The sequence below is a fragment of the Orcinus orca genome, chromosome 7, assembly GCF_937001465.1.
Source record: "Orcinus orca chromosome 7, mOrcOrc1.1, whole genome shotgun sequence".
NCBI classification, from domain to species: domain Eukaryota; kingdom Metazoa; phylum Chordata; class Mammalia; order Artiodactyla; family Delphinidae; genus Orcinus; species Orcinus orca.
The window spans coordinates 11,330,623-11,348,358 of record NC_064565.1 but is presented as its reverse complement, the minus strand read 5'-3'; the positions used below and the strand labels follow the sequence as shown (position 1 = coordinate 11,348,358).

At 55.1% G+C, this 17,736-nt stretch overlaps 2 protein-coding genes across 3 annotated transcripts in view; both read left to right on the top strand.

The window, feature by feature from the left end:
- GPR17 (G protein-coupled receptor 17) overlaps positions 1–17,736 on the top strand; it is a 397,229-nt gene that overhangs the window by 324,436 nt on the left and 55,057 nt on the right. The window lies entirely within an intron of this gene.
- Positions 1–17,736, top strand: part of MYO7B (myosin VIIB) — a 76,496-nt gene that overhangs the window by 18,224 nt on the left and 40,536 nt on the right. For both annotated transcript variants that reach the window (XM_004276906.3, XM_049712164.1), the window contains exons 7-14: positions 151–264; positions 3,560–3,713; positions 6,162–6,238; positions 7,321–7,440; positions 7,741–7,883; positions 11,811–12,021; positions 12,645–12,780; positions 15,874–16,037. In XM_004276906.3, coding sequence (XP_004276954.2) covers positions 151–264; positions 3,560–3,713; positions 6,162–6,238; positions 7,321–7,440; positions 7,741–7,883; positions 11,811–12,021; positions 12,645–12,780; positions 15,874–16,037 — 1,119 coding nt within the window. The remainder of the gene's footprint in view (positions 1–150; positions 265–3,559; positions 3,714–6,161; positions 6,239–7,320; positions 7,441–7,740; positions 7,884–11,810; positions 12,022–12,644; positions 12,781–15,873; positions 16,038–17,736) is intronic.

Sequence of the window (17,736 nt, the reverse complement as noted above, 5' to 3'; positions counted from 1 at the left end):
CCAGGCATGGCCATCCCTCAGGTCAATGCCGGAGCGCTACCCGCTGAGGAAGAAGGAAGCTGGGACAGGTGTGGGGGCAGGAGACAGTCCTGAGGCCCCGTAGCCTCAGGCGAGATGCTTACAAGCTCCCTGGAACTCCCTCCCCACTAGGCCCCGGAGGAGCGGAACTACCACATCTTCTACTGCATGCTCATGGGCATGACCGCAGAGGAGAAGAACCTGCTGTGCCTGGGCGCGCCCTCCGAGTACCACTACCTGACTATGGTGAGGCCCGCCCTGCGCCTTCCCTCCTCCCCCCTCCCCTTCCCACCCTGCCCCCGCCCTGACCCGCCTCTCCCTGCCCCTCCTCTCCCTGCCCCGCCTCTCCCTTCCCCTTGCCCCCTCCCCTTCCTACCCCTTCCCTCCTCTCCTGCCCCTCCTCCCCCTGCCCCTCCTCTCCCTTCCCTTCCCCCCTCCCCTTCCTACCCCTTCCCTCCTCTCCCTGCCCCTCCTCTCCCTGCCCCTCCTCTCCCCTCCCCGCCTCTCCCTTCCCCTTCCCCCTCCCCTTCCTACCCCTTCCCTCCTACCCCTTCCCTCCTCTCCCTGCCCCTCCTCTCCCCTCCCTGCCTCTCCCTTCCCTTCCCCCCTCCCCTTCCTACCCCTTCCCTCCTACCCCTTCCCTCCTACCCCTTCCCTCCTCTCCCTGCCCCTCCTCTCCCCTCCCTGCCTCTCCCCTCCCCGCCTCTCCCCTCCCTGCCTCTCCCTTCCCCTTCCCCCTCCCCTTCCTACCCCTTCCCTCCTACCCCTTCCCTCCTCTCCCTGCCCCTCCTCTCCCCTCCCTGCCTCTCCCTTCCCTTTCCCCCTCCCCTTCCTGCCCCTCCCTGCCCCTCCCCTTCCTACCCCTTCCCTCCTCTCCCTGACCCTCCTCTCCCCTCCCTGCCTCTCCCCTCCCCGCCTCTCCCCTCCCTGCCTCTCCCTTCCCTTTCCCCCTCCCCTTCCTACCCCTTCCCTCCTCTCCCTGCCCCTCCTCTCCCTGCCCCTCCTCTCCCCTCCCCGCCTCTCCCTTCCCCTTCTCCCCTCCCCTTCCTACCCCTCCCCTCCTCTCCCCTCCCCGCCTCTCCCTTCCCCTTCCCCCTCCCCTTCCTACCCCTTCCCTCCTACCCCTTCCCTCCTACCCCTCCCCTCCTCTCCCCTCCCCTCCTCTCCCCTCCCCGCCTCTCCCTTCCCCTTCCCCCTCCCCTTCCTACCCCTTCCCTCCTACCCCTTCCCTCCTACCCCTCCCCTCCTCTCCCCTCCCCTCCTCTCCCCTCCCCGCCTCTCCCTTCCCCTTCCCCCTCCCCTTCCTACCCCTTCCCTCCTACCCCTTCCCTCCTACCCCTCCCCTCCTCTCCCCTCCCCTCCTCTCCCCTCCCCTCCTCTCCCCTCCCTGCCTCTCCCTTCCCCTCCCCCCTCCCCTTCCTGCCCCTTCCCTCCTCTCCCTGCCCCTCCTCTCCCCTCCCCGCCTCTCCCTTCCCCTCCCCCCTCCCCTTCCTGCCTCTTCGCTCCCCTCCCTGCCTCTCCTCTCCCCTCCCTGCCTCTCCCTTCCCCTTCCCCCTCCCCTTCCTGCCCCTCCCCTTCCTACCCCTTCCCTCCTCTCCCTGCCCCTCCTCTCCCCTCCCTGCCTCTCCCTTCCCCTCCCCCCTCCCCTTCCTGCCTCTTTCCTCCTCTCCCTGCCCCTCCTCTCCCTGCCCCTCCTCTCCCTGCCCCTCCTCTCCCCTCCCTGCCTCTCCCTTCCCCTCCCCCCTCCTCTCCCTGCCCCTTCCCTCCTCTCCCTGCCTCTCCTCTCCCCTCCCGCCTCTCCCTTCCCTTCCTCTCCCCACCCCGCCTCTCATTAACAATGAGGAAGATGGAAGAAGGGCCGGCTCCTGCTCAACGCTTGGTTTACAGCCTCATAAAAGCCCAAACTGTGGTCGGGCCCCTGGGCAGGGACTGAGGACTCCCCTTTTCCATTCTCCACTCCAGCCCTCCTGTGTTTGGCAGCCACTTTACGGCCATCGGAGGCTTACCCTTGTCCGTGTGCTTCCTTGTTTCCTACTGAACCCATGGTCCCGCCCCACAAGCCTCAACTTTCTTTGGTCCCTGTGGACAGAAGGCTCTGAAACCCTCGTTTCATTCCACTCACCGTCCTCGTAGGTGCCGCTAGAACTTGAGCTCCAGGAGAGCAGGGGCCTTGCTCGCCGCGTCCCCATGCACGAACAGTGTAGCGCGAGCAGCCATCAGGCTCACCTTGCTGCTGAGGGAATGAATGAAACCCACGTCTTGACCCTGTGTCCTGCCTAAGCCCTCTCTCCTGGGTCTCTGCCTGGAGGCCTTCATCATCTCTTGCCTAGACCATGGTGCTAGCTTCCTCCTGGGTGCTCCCCTCTCTCCAGACTTGACCCCAATCTATCGTCCAGCCCGAGACCTCCCACAGAGCAAGTCTGACAGACCACGTCTCTCATTACAGCTCTTCAGGGGCTCCTTGTGTCTCCTCGGCAAGGTTTCCAAGTCCCTCCAGATCCCACCATCCACCAACCTCTCCCCCTCAACGGCGACGCCAGGCTCCTTGCAGTTTCCACCCGTGCCTCCCACCTCACTGCCCAGCTCTGGCCGTTTCTCCCCTGTGCTGCTGTGCAGCTCAGCCTGAGGGACCGCTCAGCCTGAGGGACCGCTCAGATGCCTCCTCCAGGAAGCCTTTCCCCAGCTCCCAGGAGGCCGGCCCAGCCCCCTTTGGTCTCAGCGCCTGTAACAGCCTATGACCCGCCATTCTCTTTGTGCCTCCCCTCCTGGGTGCAACAGCACCCAGGGCAGGGCCTGGTCTCTCCATTTCTGAATTCCCAACAAATAGCCCAGGGGCTGGCACACAGTGAGCCTTGTTAAAAGAACGAACCCATGATGTTCCCGCCCCCACCACCACCAGAGGGTGAGGCAGGCGTTACCACGGATGGCTGACAAATAGAGGCTCAGAGAAGCCTAATGACTTGGCCGTGGCCACACAACTGTCAGGCTACCATAGCACGCTGCGTCTGTGTCACCACCGTTCTGCCTCTGTGTATTTTCTTTTTTTTAAATATTTATGTATTTATTTATTTTGGGCTGATTTGGGTCTTTGTTGCTGTGTGCGGGCTTTCTCTAGTTGTGGCGAGCGGGGGCTACTCTTCATTGCGGTGCGCGGGCTTCTCATTGTGGTGGCTTCTCTTGTTGCAGAGCACGGGCTCTAGGCGCGCGGGCTTCAGTAGTTGTGGCACGCAGGCTCAGTAGTTGTGGCACCCGGGCTTAGCTGCTCTGCGGCACGTGGGATCTTCCCCGACCAGGGCACGAACCCATGTCCCCCTGCATTGGCAGGTGGATTCCTAACCACTGTGCCACCAGGGAAGCCCTTCTGCGTGTTTTTTGAGCTTGGGCCTCCAGGTGGCCCCTTGGGATCCACCCAGAGCCAGTGCAGGATCACTTACCAGGGCCCTTTGGCTGAATCCCTGATGCACCCCTGCCTTGCTGGCCCTACAGTGGAGGAGGTAGGGTGTGGGGTGGCCTCAGAAACCTGATGGGTCCGATCTTGCAGGGGAACTGTACCTCCTGTGAGGGGCTCAATGATGCCAAGGACTATGCCCACGTCCGCTCAGCCATGAAGATCCTCATGTTCTCCGACTCCGAGAACTGGGACCTCAGCAAGCTGCTGGCCGCCATTCTCCACCTGGGGAATGTGGAGTTCATGGGTAATGCTGTTTCCACCCAGAGTATACCCCCTGGGGAGGAAGAATGGGGAGACTGGGACAGAGGAGGAAAACAATCCCTGCGGGTCCTCACCCAAAGGACCCACCAAAGTCACGGCATCTTGGAAAAGTACATTGAAAATTTTAGCTATGATTTTGGAGGCCTTGTGGGGTTAGGGGGAAGATGCCAAAGCTTAGGGCCCTCCAAAGGTGAAGACTCTGATCAATCACCCCCCACTTTTGGCTGGGAACCCAAAGGGTGAACCAGAGCAAGCAAAGCCCTGCGTGAACTTACAGACCAGTTTGTAGGCGTCCAGTTGGTCTGAGGATTAAGGTGTCCTGGCTTGTTAGTGCCTCCAAGTGCCTGAGTGACAGAGTTGCTGACAAGCCTCTGTGGAAGAAAATAGCATCAACCTAGATCCCAAATTATTCCTTTAAACAGTTTCAAACACAACATCCAGCGTGCCTCCAAAAATAAACAAGAACAAGGAAATGAGATACCATGAGCGAGAATCAGCAGACATGATAGACAATAGAAACAGAGCCACGTAGATTTCAGAGAGTGGAATTACTGAGCACAGACCACGAAGCAGCTATGCTTGCTTTGTGCAAGAAAAGAAAAAACCAAGCTTGAAAATTTAGACAGGGAACTGGAAACTATAAAAAAGTGACATTACAGATTTTAAAAGGAACCACATAGAAATTCTAAAGTAAAAAAAAAAAAAAAAACCAAAAAAACCAAAATGAACTCAATGGATGAGTTTAACGGCCAGATTTTTTTTAATATATATTTTTTAAATTATTTATTTATTCATTTATTTATTTTTGGCTGCATTGGGTCTTCATTGTGGTGTGCGGGCTTCTCACTGCGGTGGCTTCTCTTGTTGCAGAGCACAGGCTCTAGGCACGCAGGCTTCAGTAGTTGTGGCACGTGGGCTCAGTAGTTGTGGCGCACGGGCTTAGTTGCTCCACAGCATGTGGGATCTTCCCAGGCCAGGGCTCGAACCTGTGTCCCCTGCATTGGCAGGTGGACTCTTAACCACTGCACCACCAGGGAAGTCCCTAACGGCCAGTTTTATAATGTGAAAAAGGAGGAAATGTCAGAAGAAACTGTGTGTACAGCATGGAGAGATAAAAAGATGGAAAATATAAAAGAGTAGGAGACCTAGAAGATACAGTGAGAAGATGTAGTATCCATTTGATTCGAGTTCTAAAGGAAAAGAGAAGGATGGGGCATACACAACATTTGAAGAGATTGTGGCTGGCTTTAGATCTAATGAAAGACACCAATTCATAGAGCAGTGAGGAAAAGATGGACTTTTCAATAAACTGTTCTAGAGCGATTGGGTATTCATATAGAAAACATGAACTTGAACCACTGTCTCACAGGATATGAGGAAATCTACTCCAGGCAAGTTGTAGCTAGGTGACCATGTAATGAACCAGACGTGGGTGCTGACGAGCAGGGGGCTTCAGGTCATGGAAGAGAATCAAATGTGATATTGAAGAAATGAAGCCAAGTGAAAGAATACAGACAACTATAGGTCACACTTACACAAAATTTAAAAACAGGTAAAATTAAATGCTACAAAGCAATGCAGGTGGTTAGATGACACACAGGTAAACAGGTAAAATTAAATGCTGTTTAGGGATTCATAGGTAGGTAGTAAAAAGATAAAGAGAAAATAGGGAACTGGTTTCCATGGAGGTCAGGAGAATACTGCCTCTTGTGGAGGAACTGGTCTGAGCAGGAAAGGATGTAGGAGGCTCCGGGTGTTAGCGAGGCTCTGGGTTTTGGCTTCAGTGGTCGTTACACAATGTTGACTTAATAATTATCCGTTATAACATGCCCTTGGATTTTATCCATTTAAAAAAATCTGTATGCTTTATTTTACAGTTTTTTAAAGTTTAAAAAAGAAAAAAAATACAGAAACATCATTCCTTCCTCCCCCCAGCTCAGCAGCCCTAAGGTGGAGGGACCCAAAGGGGGGGGACTTGAACTAGGAGGTGGGTCAGGAGACTTGCAACAGAGCTGGGCCCGGCTTCCAACCACTCCTCCTCTCAGCTCCGTGCTTGCTTGACCAAACGAATGAACACGCCTAGGTTTCTATGGACAGCAGAGTGGATGGAAGGGGACTGATGGCTGATTTTCTCCCTCAGTAGACCCCACATGCCCCACCAGCACCTTCTCCCTCCAATAACTTCAAACTCCCCTTTGCGTCAGGGTCCCAATCTCAGCAGAGGGGGACACACCCTGTTAACAGTAGTTACAGCTAAGGTGTTGATAGGTCCCCAGGGAGGCCTCGGCTCTCAGAGGGGGTACTGGGAGAGGCAGTGCTTCCCTCCTGGGGACGGTTGTCTCTAAGTGTGGATCTGGGGCTGCCTTCCTGAGGCCTCTGTCCCATCACTTCAGGCCAATTTGCCTCTCAGGGTCATTGCTTCTCTCTGCAGCTACGGTCTTCGAGAACCTGGACTCCTCTGATGTGATGGAGACGCCCGCCTTTCCCACCGTGATGAAGTTACTGGAGGTGACTGGGCTGTTATGTCCGCCAGCTTCCATTTTCGTGAGGAGCCCCGGGGGTCTGGGCTGACAGCCCTTTCCAGGCTCTAGTTCCTTCCTCCTACCCCTCTCCCAGGCTCTCCGCTCACCCCCTGAGCTCCCTGGTGGAGCGTTGCAGGCCCTGGGGGTGGGAATCAGGGTGGGGCCGTGGAGCTAACCATTAACCAAGTCCCGGAAATGATCAGTTTGACTTGAACGTGTGTTTCTTCCCTTTTCCCTGACCCTCCTGCTCTTCTGTGGCCTTTACTCAACTTTCCACCCCACCCAGACCCCAGGCTCTCCCCACTCACACAATCTGATGTCCTTACATCAAAAGGTCCCTGCCCCGTGTCCTGGTCCCCGGGGCTTCTCCATGAGTTGCGCTATTCTGGGCCGGTGGAATGTGCTCAGACCATTCACCCTACAGGTTATCAAGGAGACCACATAGAGCGTTGACTTGGAGGATGAGCGATGGGGCATTGTAATGTCCTCCACATCACACCCCGCTGGCAGGTCCAGTGGAAAATTAATAGAATCAGAAGGGGTGGGGGAAGCAATCACATTAGGTGGGCATGTTTTGCTCCTAATGTTCTTCATGTGGTTCAGGGTTCTCAGAAACCTTCCATTTTTGCTGGTTCAGTCTTCCCCGCATGGTGGGAGGGACTCCATCCAGACTCGTCTTGCTCCCTTGGGTCTTCAGCCTCCAGGCAGGAGTGACGTCAGCTGGGGCGTATCCAGATGTCAATGGCCGGGCCTCAGAGCCCTTCCTTCCCACTGTTTCCCAGGGTCCACCCAATGGTGGACCCAGCTGCAGGAGACCAGCACAGGACTGGTCAACCAAGCAGCCAGTATGCTCGGGGCCCACCCAGCTTGTGCATCCTTCCCCAACACTGATACCCCAGTGCTCAGACTGACCCTGGACCGGGCCCTGCCCAGCATCCCGACTCTGGCCCTAGTCACAGGCATCTCCTACCCTCAGGCCTTGGGCTTAGGGTATTTGGTCATAAGACAAGGTGTTGGCGCCAGGCCCTGCTCAGTCAGCTGTGATGCCAGCCCCCACCTGCCTTCCAGGTGAAGGACCAGGAACTCCGAGACTGTCTGATCAAACACTCCATCATCATCCGTGGGGAGTTTGTCACCAGGCCCCTGAACATCTCCCAGGCTGCAGACCGGAGGGATGCCTTCGTCAAGGTGCAGAGCTGCGGGAAAAGGGGCCCGCATGTTAATCTGTTGAGCATGGCTCCTTGCCTTGTGGGTGGACAGCAGGAAAGGGCAGAGATAGCTGGGCAAGTCCCAACTCTGCCGGTCACCTGCCTGGTGACTGTGGGCTGCCTAGTCTCTCCAGGGTGGTTTCTTACCTTAAAGTAGGGATGATCTCCTTGAGTAGGTCCATGAGATCCAGTGTGCCTGCAGCCTTTCCAGGTGAACTGGAAAGGGACAACCTTCCTCTTGTACATCATAGCCTGTGGGCTCTACCCCATGTCTCCACAGGGCATCTATGGGCACCTCTTCCTGTGGATTCTCAAGAAAATCAACGCCGCAATTTTCACCCCACCTGCTCAGGACCCCAAAAACGTGCGAAGGACCATCGGCCTCCTGGACATATTTGGTTTTGAAAATTTCCAGAAAAATAGGTATGGAGATCGGTGCACCTGCTTTTGGAAAATGGAAGATAAGCTTAGCTCTTCTCTGAGCCAGCTGGAGGGTAGCCACTCCTCCCCCTCTGGGCTAGGAGCAGGACCTCTCACCTCCGCTCACAGACACCAGGGTGAGTCCCTCAGCAAGACTAGGGCTTTCCTCAGTGAGGTGGTCCATGCGCATCCCCTGGCATCCACAACATGTCTAGAAAAAGCCACATAACTAAAAGCATCCCTGAGAGTCAGGCTAAAAGCACCTCAGCATTCATCACCCCTCTTGAGCCATCCACTCTCCTCATGAACTAGAGTGAATCATCACATATGGTTAGGGTGAAAATGGAAATCAGTAACACTGATGCAACTGCATCTAGGTGGGATATCATACTAGGTAATGGGGTTTGGGACCATCGCCGACTCTTCAGTTTGGCAGGGGTAAGGTGAGGCAGGACACTTCTGATCCAGTGTCCCAGTCTGGAGGCTGAAGATCTGGAGGCAGGGGGCAGTTCAGAGAAGTAATTCCCAGCTGAGACTGTGATGAAGGCTGGGGGTGGGGGTAGAGAGGGGTGGTGAGGGGAGCCAGGCAGTGGGGCCAGATGAGGACAGGTGTTGCTCTGGGGCATTATCCGGGGGCTGGAGGACGAGGAAATGAGGACTGGGAACAAGCAAGCAGGAAGCGTCCTACATGCGTGACCTAGCTTACCCAGGTGAGCCTGGTTCATTTAAAGGGATGGGCTGGATGGAGCCTAGAGTTGGTCCTATTACCGAACTGAATTCAGGTCTGCTCACCCAGTGTGCAGTAAAGCCAATCTACTGACACTGGGCTATAGTGAAGGAAAACACAGCGTTTATTGCAGGGTCAGGCAAGGAGAACGGGCAGCTCATGCTCAAAACACAAACTCCTTGATGACTTTCAGGGAAAGTATTTTAAAGGCAACTTTAGGGGTGAGGATCACAGGGTACGGGGTCAGCTTGTGGACTTTCTTCTGATTGGTTGGTGGTGAGGTAATGGGGTGAAGTTTCAGGTAGCTTAATCATCAACCTTCTGGTTCCAACCAGTCTGGGGTCTACATACTTGTGGTCAGCGTGTAGTCACCATCCTCCACCTGGGCAGGGGTCTTAGTTTCTGTAGAAGAACTCAAAGAGATGCATCAGATTGTTATGTGTACCCCTTGAGGAAGAACTAGGACTCTGTTTTATCATTGCATTATTGTTTCTTGACTGCATTTCCTCACTTCCCTAATTAATAACTGCTTGAGTCTGCTCTTTGGAACTCAGGGATGGCCTAGGAGACTAAAGCCTTTCTCTACAAACAAGAAATGGGGGACGCAGAGGGGCTTTTGTACCCAGGAGGGTCCCTCAGGGTCCTGCTTGGTTTCAGTTCCAAGTGGAGGCCTCTGGGCACTATTAGAGGAGCCAAGGGGCTGTCCTGACCTTGGCATGCCCCTGCCTGAGGCCCTACCCCCAGCTGAAGTTTGAGAAGGCCCCTTTGTTGCAGGAAGGGGGACCGCTTCCAGGGCCCAAGAGTGGGCCCTTGTCTAACACTTGGAAATGAATTGTCCAAGGAGACACATGTGCTGACAAAGAAAGAGACTTTATTGGGAAGAGGTGCCCGGGTGGAGAGCAGGAGGCTAAGGGAACCCAGGAGAACTGCTCTGCCACATGGCTCGCAGTCTCAGGTTTTATGGTGATGGGGTTAGTTTCCGGGTTGTCTCTGGCCAATCACTCTGACTCAGGGTCCTTCCTGGTGGCGCACACATCACTCAGCCAAGATGGATTCCAGCGAGAAGGATTCTGGGAGGTTAGTAGGAATATGGACTGGTGTCTCCTCTCTCTTTTGACCTTTCCCGAATTCTTCCGGTTGGTGGTAGCTTGTTAGTTCCACATTCCTTACCAGGACCTCCTGTTTAAGATAACTCATGCAAGTGGTTACTATCGGGCCTGGCCAGGGCGGGCAGTTTCGGTCAGTGGTTTCCCTAACAACTTGGCCAGGATTGTCAAGATACAAGCCATTCCGAGTGCAAGCACACAGGGGTGACAGCCTCCCAGGACCAGCTCTCTGCAGCCAGGTGGGATGGGGTAGGGCTGGCAGAACTCAGTCCAACGCGATGCAAACTCTAAGTAAACTAAAAGGTGATTCTGATCATTGGTTTCTGGCCCTGAGAGGGGCCGTTGAGCAGAGCAAGCACACTTTTGGACCCTGTGGAGGTGGATGAGTAGTTGGTTGTAGGGGATCTGGGCCACGAGCTGGGTTTGTGACAGGGCTGCAGTCCAGGGGCCACATGGAGGAGCAGGGCCATGTCACTCGCAGCACCCAGTCACTGGCCCGACCGGGGTTCACCGAGCGGTCTTGTCGACTGAAAAAAAGTGCACAACCTCAAAGTTGAGAGTCATGTTTTATTCAGTGGACATTCTTAGGACTTGAAGCCCAGGAGACAGCGTCTCAAATAACTCTGAGAAAACTGCTCCGAGGAGGTGAGGGGGGTCCCAAGGCATATAAAAGTTTTGCAACAAAAGGCAGGTAGTTGGAACATCAAAAGATTATCGTTAATTAAAGAAAATCGGACATCCCAAGTTAAGGCATTTAGTGCTTTTCTATGTATGGGAAGATGCAGGAGTCTGGGCTTATTGAAATCATTCCTTTGATACGCACCTCAGCTCTCTGGGGCCAGTATCCTGTGCTTTCCCATCCTGAGTCTCCTCCGGGTGCAGGGTGCATCGTTGCGGGTGGCTGCAGTCTGATGGCTGCTAGATGGTGGTCATTCCTTGTCTCCATCCTGAGTTCCCTCAGGGCTCGTAGCTGTGACACCCTTTGTTTACTGATATGACAGGCAGCATTCTTAGTCCACACTCTGCAGGCAGTGTGTTAACTCTCTTGGGTTAACAGACCTTGAACAAAGAGTCCCGGGTACCATGCGGCTTTGCATAAATGGGCAACCCATCCTGAAAAAGAAATGCCTAAGTGAGACCCAGAGGGTGAGCAGACCAAGCAGGTCAGAGGAAGGAGGGGAGGGGCTCACACGTGTGAAGAAGACTCGGAGGTAAGGAGGGGCCAGGTGCCTTCCCAGCACTGTGAGAAGTCCAGGGTGCCCCTCAGCCGCTCCCTGGCAGAGATGGGCAGGCTTTCTACTGTGTCACTGTCTGTCTGGATCCCAACAACAGTGGGCGCCCAGGTCCACGAGGATTCGAAGCAGGGGGAGAGCGGGATCAGATGTGCTCCCTCTGGTGGCTGTGGGGAGTGACTGGGGGGGGTGAGGCTGGAGGCAGGGAGAGCCATGAGGGCGCTGTCACTGTGCTTCAGGGGAGGAAGAAGGGTGGCCTGGATTAAGGTAGCAGCAGTGGCGGTGAAAAGAAGTAAATAGGTCTGTGTTGGAGGAAGCGTGGAGCAGACTTTGGCAACTGAGTGGAACTGGGGAGGAGGGAGAGAGGGGTGTCAGGCATGACGGGCTGGTTTCTGACCTGAGCTAGGGGTGGTAAGCGGCGGACCCATTTCCCAAGGTGGGGAACCCAGGAGGGAGAACAGGTTGGGAGGATTGGGGTGGGGGTAGGGAGTGTTTCTGGTTGATGCAAAGGAGCCCATCCAGAAGCTCATCTTAATACCAAAGCCACTGCCCATGGCTGCTCGGGTGGCTACAGGACACTTGGTCCCCCAGGGATTGTCTCCGTGTCAGGATAGGCAGGCCTGGCAGAGGACCGCAGGGGACCGGCGGGAGACAAAGGCAGGGGCTTGATGATACACAAGCCCCCTCATTTCTCTGAGTCTGTTTGCTGTGGGGTGGAGGAGGGGATGGAGGCGGAGGTAGAAGAAGAGGGAGGCTGTGTGTCAGCGTGTGCATGTGTTTGGGGATATGCAGCTGTGTGCCAGTGGCCGGCTGCAGCAGCGATCGAGCCAACCCTTTCCCGCCCGGGGTGGCCCTGTCCCCACAGCTTCGAGCAGCTCTGCATCAACCTGGCTAACGAGCACCTGCAGCAGCTCTTCGTGCAGCACGTGTTCACCATGGAGCAGGAAGAGTACCGCACCGAGTGCATCCCCTGGGACTACATCCGCTACAACGACAACCTGCCCACGCTGGACCTGCTGGCCCTCAAGCCCTTGAGCATCATCTCCCTCCTGGACGAAGAGAGCCGCTTCCCACAGGTGCGCCCCTGGGCCCGCGGCCCCTCGGGTGGAGACCCCACACGTGGGAAACTCCAGGGCTGCTGGAACCTCTGCCGGGAGTCAGCAGACAAGCCCCAGCCTTCCAGCCTTCCTCTCCTTCAAGGCCTCCTGCAGGGAGGCACCTGACTCTACCCTCACTCCCACTCCCCAGAATGCATTATTTAGATTCAAGAACACACCCCAAGAGGGGGCTTGTTCAGCCTTGTAGGTCAAGGGCTGCAGAGGGTTCAAGACAAGGAAACACTTTCATTCTCACTTTGGAGGACTCTGCCTGTCCTTGGGGAGATGGATTCTCAAAGGTAGTCAGGAAGAGCTGTGATCTACAGAAGGGAGAAGCTCTGGTCCCTGGGCAGTTGTAGGGAAGGGTAGAGCGGGAAGCTGGCAGTGAGGATCGCCCGACCCAGTCTCTACTCCCACCTCTGTCCTCGCTCACCGCAACAAGCTGCTGCCACCTGGGCATCCGTTTGCTGTCTGTAGAAAGGCCCTCAGTCATTCAGTTGTTTTGCCCCCTTGAGGGAGCCCCTGAGACCTGGGAGTGTGCCAGCTGACCTCCCAGTGGCTGGACTCTGGGACCTCAGCCCATAGGGTGTCCGTTCTTCCAGGGGACAGACATCACCTTGCTGCAAAAACTGAAGAACATCCATGCCAACAACAAGGTCTTCCTGCAGCCCAAGAACATCCACGATGCCCGATTTGGCATCGCCCACTTTGCCGGCGAGGTGTACTACCAGGCAGAAGGTGGGTGCAGCTCCTCTCCACAGCCCCTTTCTTCTAAATCCCGAGCACTCCAGGGAGGCCAAGGAAAGAAGGCTGAGGGGACGAGGTCATTTTGCAGAACCAGCAATGGGACAGAGGGAATGGAATGGACCAGGCATGTTTGTTTGTGTTTTGTTTTGTGGGTAATAGTTCTATTGAGAGGTAATTCACATACCGTAGAATTCAGCCATTTGAAGTCTACAACTCAATGGTTTTTAGTATATTCACAGAATTATGCAGCTGTTGCCACAATTTTTTAACTTTTCCATCACCCCAAAAGAAACGCCCATTAGCGGTCATTCCTCATTTCACCCCAGCCCTAGGCAACCACTGATTTCTGTCTCTATGGACTTGCCTGTTTTGGACATTTCACGTAAACGGAATCGTGCACCGTGTGGCCTTTGTGACTGGCTTCCTTCACTTGTCATAATGTTTTCATGGTTCTTCCACGTTGTAGCATGTGTCCGTATGTGTGCAAATATTTTCTCCTATTCTGTGGGATATCTTTTCACCCTCTTGGTAGGGAAAGTGTATACGCTGAGATAAGGTCAGGCATGGTTTTGCCTTTGTCCAAGACAAAGGTGTCGGCAGGACTGGTTCCTTCTGATGTCTCTCTTCTGGCATCTTTATTGTCTCTGGGTCCTAATCTCTTCTTCTTTTTTTTTTTTAATAAATTTATTTATTTTTATTTTTGGCTGTGTGGGGTCTTTGTTGCTGCACGCGGGCTTTCTCTAGTTGCGGCGAGCAGGAACTGCTCTTCATTGCGGCGCGCGGGCTTCTCATTGCCGTGGCTTCTCGTTGCGAAGCACGGGCTCTCCACGCACAGTCTTCAGTAGTTGTGGTGCACAGGCTTAGTAGTTGTGGCACAAGGGCTTAGTTGCTCTGCCGCATTTGGGATCTTCCCAGCCCAGGGCTTGAACCCATGTCCTCTGCATTGGCAGGCGGATTCTTAACCACTACGCCACCAGGGAAGTCCCTTATCTCCTCTTCTTATACGACACCAGTCAGACTGGATTAGGGCCCACTCTAACAGCCTCATTTTATCTTAATTATCTCTTTAAAGGCCCTTCTCTCCACATATAGTCACATTCTGAGGTACTGGAGGTTAGGGGTTCAACATACATTGCCCTCCCTGATTTCTGGAGGCTCAGTCCTTAGGCTGGAGGGCCCCTTTGCCCTAGAAAGTCCTTCCAAGGCCCCAGAACAGGGCTGGTAGAGGGGCCCTGGGGTTCCCAGGCCCTCAGGGTCTCCTTAGTGAGTGACAGACATGCTTCGTTCTTAAACCTACTCTGTCCAAGCACACACATAATGCTCACACGCATGTGCACACAATGCCTATGGGCACACATTCATTTCCAAGACCAGTGCAGTTTAAACTTATGATGAAGAGGGAAATACATCTCAGGACCTCATAACCAGTAAGTTCCCCCTGCCCCATCCTTGAAGCCAGGAAGCCAAATGGTGTTTAATTTCTTTCGTTTCCCCGTTTTGGGCTTCCAGGAAGAGCAAAGCAGCTTCTGCCCCCATGCTGCTTCCGCAGGGGCGTTTTGAAGTGGCCGTTCCTGCACAGACTGGCCAGCTGGGAAGGGTGGGCCTCCAGGTGGGAGTGCCCAGGTCTTCCTCTCCAGACTGCAAGCTGCCTGGACGTGGCCAGGTTGCCAGATTTTCAGGGATTATGAGGGATGGGGAGGTTTCTGTACTTTCTCCTTTTCCTTCTCTTCTTCTTTTGGCTCCTTTATGTAAACACGCAGTTGCCTCGATCATACTTGCCCAGGGTCCCCAGAAATTCAGAGCCCTGATGAGAGCCTGCAGGCACTGCCCTCGGGGAGGTCTAAACTGCACATGGAACGGACACTCCGTCTGCTGTGCTGCTAGTGGGTTCCTGGGTGTATGTGGCAGTGACAGCGGTGGCTGGGATTGCGGGGATGTTGAGGGGCATGGACTCGGTCTTGCCCGTGGTCCACCCGGGGAGCTGTGGCTGGTGGAGCAGATGGGAAGTCCTCAGGCCACCCCTGAGCCAGGTGACAGGGCGGAAGGGAGCCCCAAGGAGGGCCTCTCGCCCCACTTGTGGCACAGGAGAGCCTCCTGGAGTAGATGACGGTTGAGCTGGCCTGAAGCACAAACCAGAGTTGGCCTGGGTGGGACGGGAGGGTAGAGGGCCCCAGAGAGCTCGTGGAGGCTGCAGGCCCCCCTGGAAGAGATGAAACCCCCTGGGGGGGGGACACAGGGCCTGGGGGAGAGATGAGGTCTCCCTGGGGTGGGGTGCAGGCCCCAGGGGAGAGAGGAGGGAGAAGGCAGGCACTGGCAGCAGAGGAGCAGAGGAAAGGTAAGAGGGGTGACGGGCGATTTGCCCTCTCAGGAAGGTCCCTGGGGGCAGAGGGGCCAGGCAGGCAGGGAGGGGCAGGGGGCGGGCAGGCTAATCAGGCGGAAGGACTGGTGGCGGCTTGGATGGGGGCGGCAGTGGGGATGGGGGCTAGTGCTGGCCGCGGGATGTGGCTGTGGCCGTGACACCGCCCGGCGCCGGTCCCCGGTGATGGAGGCAGGCCTGGAGAGGTGGCCTGCGGGACTCCTGTCGCACCGCGCCCGAGCTGGGTGGGGGACTCTGCTTCCCTGTGTAGAGAAATAACTGAGGACATGGAAGGAGACGTGCCCCATGAGTCCCCCCGGCAAGCTGGGTGCGTGCGAAAAAGCCAGAACTGCAAGCAGTCCTGAGTGCTTTGGGCGCTGATCCATGAAATGTCCTCAGTACAATCAGAATAATGGGAACACAAGGAAATGTCCTTGCGTTGCTTTTGCGTTCGAGGATGAAGCAGGGCACGTTCTTAAGAAAGCCCACCGTTTATTGTATAATCAGTAAAAGCATATCTGGCTGCTTCGGTATTTCTGGAATGTTGAGAAAACAAGTCTTAAGATGTAAACATAGATAAAGCTTAAATAAAAGCCACCACAGCAGGACGAGACGGCGCTGTATTGCCTGAGAGAGCAGCAGCCCTCTGCTGTTGTGTTTCTGCACAATTCATCTCGTGTGGTGAGCTTACTTTCAACCCTGACATAAGAAACTACAACGCCCTGCAGGCTTCCTGGAGAAGAATCGGGACGTGCTGAGCACGGACATCCTCGCCCTGGTCCACTCCTCCCGGAACGAGTTCCTGCGGGAGATATTCGGGCTGCAGTCCTCGGAGCACAAGCGGGGCCGAGGGACCATCGTCCAGGTGACGGCAGGCAGCCAGCTCTTCAAGGTGGGCTCGGTGGCCCTGCCCAGCCGGGGGCCTGGGTTCTCGGGTCGGGAATCCTCAGGCGGGGGGAAGAGGTGACTGAAAACGGGGAGAGGGGCTTCAGGGGCAGCGGGCGGGGCGGGGTTGGGGGAACGGGACTCCGCCTGCTTCCCAGTGAGCGGTGGACTCTAGACGGCCCACCTGCTTTGGCTTCTCTTGTTTCTTTCTATATCTGTCTCTGTGTGTGTTTTGTGTGGTGTGTGTGTCATGTGGTGCGTGTGTGTGGTATGTGGTGTGTGTGTGTGTGTGTGTGTGTGTGTGTGTGTGTGGTATATGGTGTGTGTGTGGTATGTGGTGTGTGTGTGGTATGTGGTGTGTGTGTGTGGTATGTGGTGTGTGTGTGTGGTGTGTGTGTATGTGGTATGTGGTGTGTGTGTGTGTGGTATGTGGTGTGTGGTGTGTGTGTGTGTGGTATATGTGTGGGGTGTGTGGGGTGTGGTGTGTGTGTGTGTGTGTGTGTGGTAAGTGGTACGTGGTGTGTGTGGTATCTGCTGTGTGTGTGTGGTATCTGGTGCACGTGTGTGGTGTGTGTGTGTGCGTGTGGTATGTGTGTGTGTGGTATGTGTGGTGTGTGATGTGTGTGTGGGTGTGTGATGTGTGTGTGAGTGTGTGTGGTGTGTGTGTGGTATGTGGCGTGTGTGTGTGGTATGTGGTATGTGGTGTGTGTGTGGTATGTGGTGTGTGTGTGGTATCTGGTGTGTGTGTACTATGTGGTGTCTGTGTGTGTGTGTGGTGTGTGTGGTGTGTGTGTGGTGTGTGGTGTATGTGTGGTATGTGGTATGTGGTGTGTGTGTGTGTGGTGTGTGGTGTGTCTGTGTGTGTGTGTGTGGTATGTGGTGTGTGTGTGTGGTATGTGGTGTGTGTGTGGTATGTGGTGTGTGTGTGGTATGTGGTGTGTGTGTGTGGTGTGTGGTATGTGTGTGTGGTATGTGGTGTGTGTGTGTGGTATATGGTGTGTGTGTGGTATGTGGTGTGTAGTGTGTGTGGTGTATGTGTGTGTGTGGTATGTGGTGTGTGTGTGTGTGGTATGTGGTGTGTAGCGTGTGTGGTGTGTGTGTGGTATGTGGTGTGTGTGTGTGTGGTGTGTGTATGTGGTATGTGGTGTGTGTGTGTGTGTGTGGTATGTGGTGTGTGTGGTATGTGGTATATGTGTGGTATGTGGTGTGTGGTGTGTGGTGTGTGTGTGTGGTATGTGGTGTATGTGTGTGTGTGGTATGTGGTGTGTAGCGTGTGTGGTGTATGTGTGTGTGGTATGTGGTGTGTGTGTGTGGTGTGTGTGTGGTATGTGGTATCTGGTGTGTGTGTACTATGTGGTGTCTGTGTGTGTGTGTGTGTGTGTGTGTGGTATGCGGTGTATGTGTGGTATGTGGTATGTGGTGTGTGTGTGTGTGTGGTGTGTGGTGTGTGTGTGTGTGTGTGTGGTATGTGGTGTGTGTGTGTGGTGTGTGTGTGGTATGTGGTGTGTAGCGTGTGTGGTGTATGTGTGTGTGTGTGTGGTATGTGGTGTGTGTGTGTGGTGTGTGTGTGGTATGTGGTGTGTGTGTGTGGTGTGTGTGTGGTATGTGGTGTGTAGCGTGTGTGGTGTATGTGTGTGTGTGTGGTATGTGGTGTGTGTGTGTGGTGTGTGTGTGGTATGTGGTGTGTGTGTGTGGTATGTGGTGTG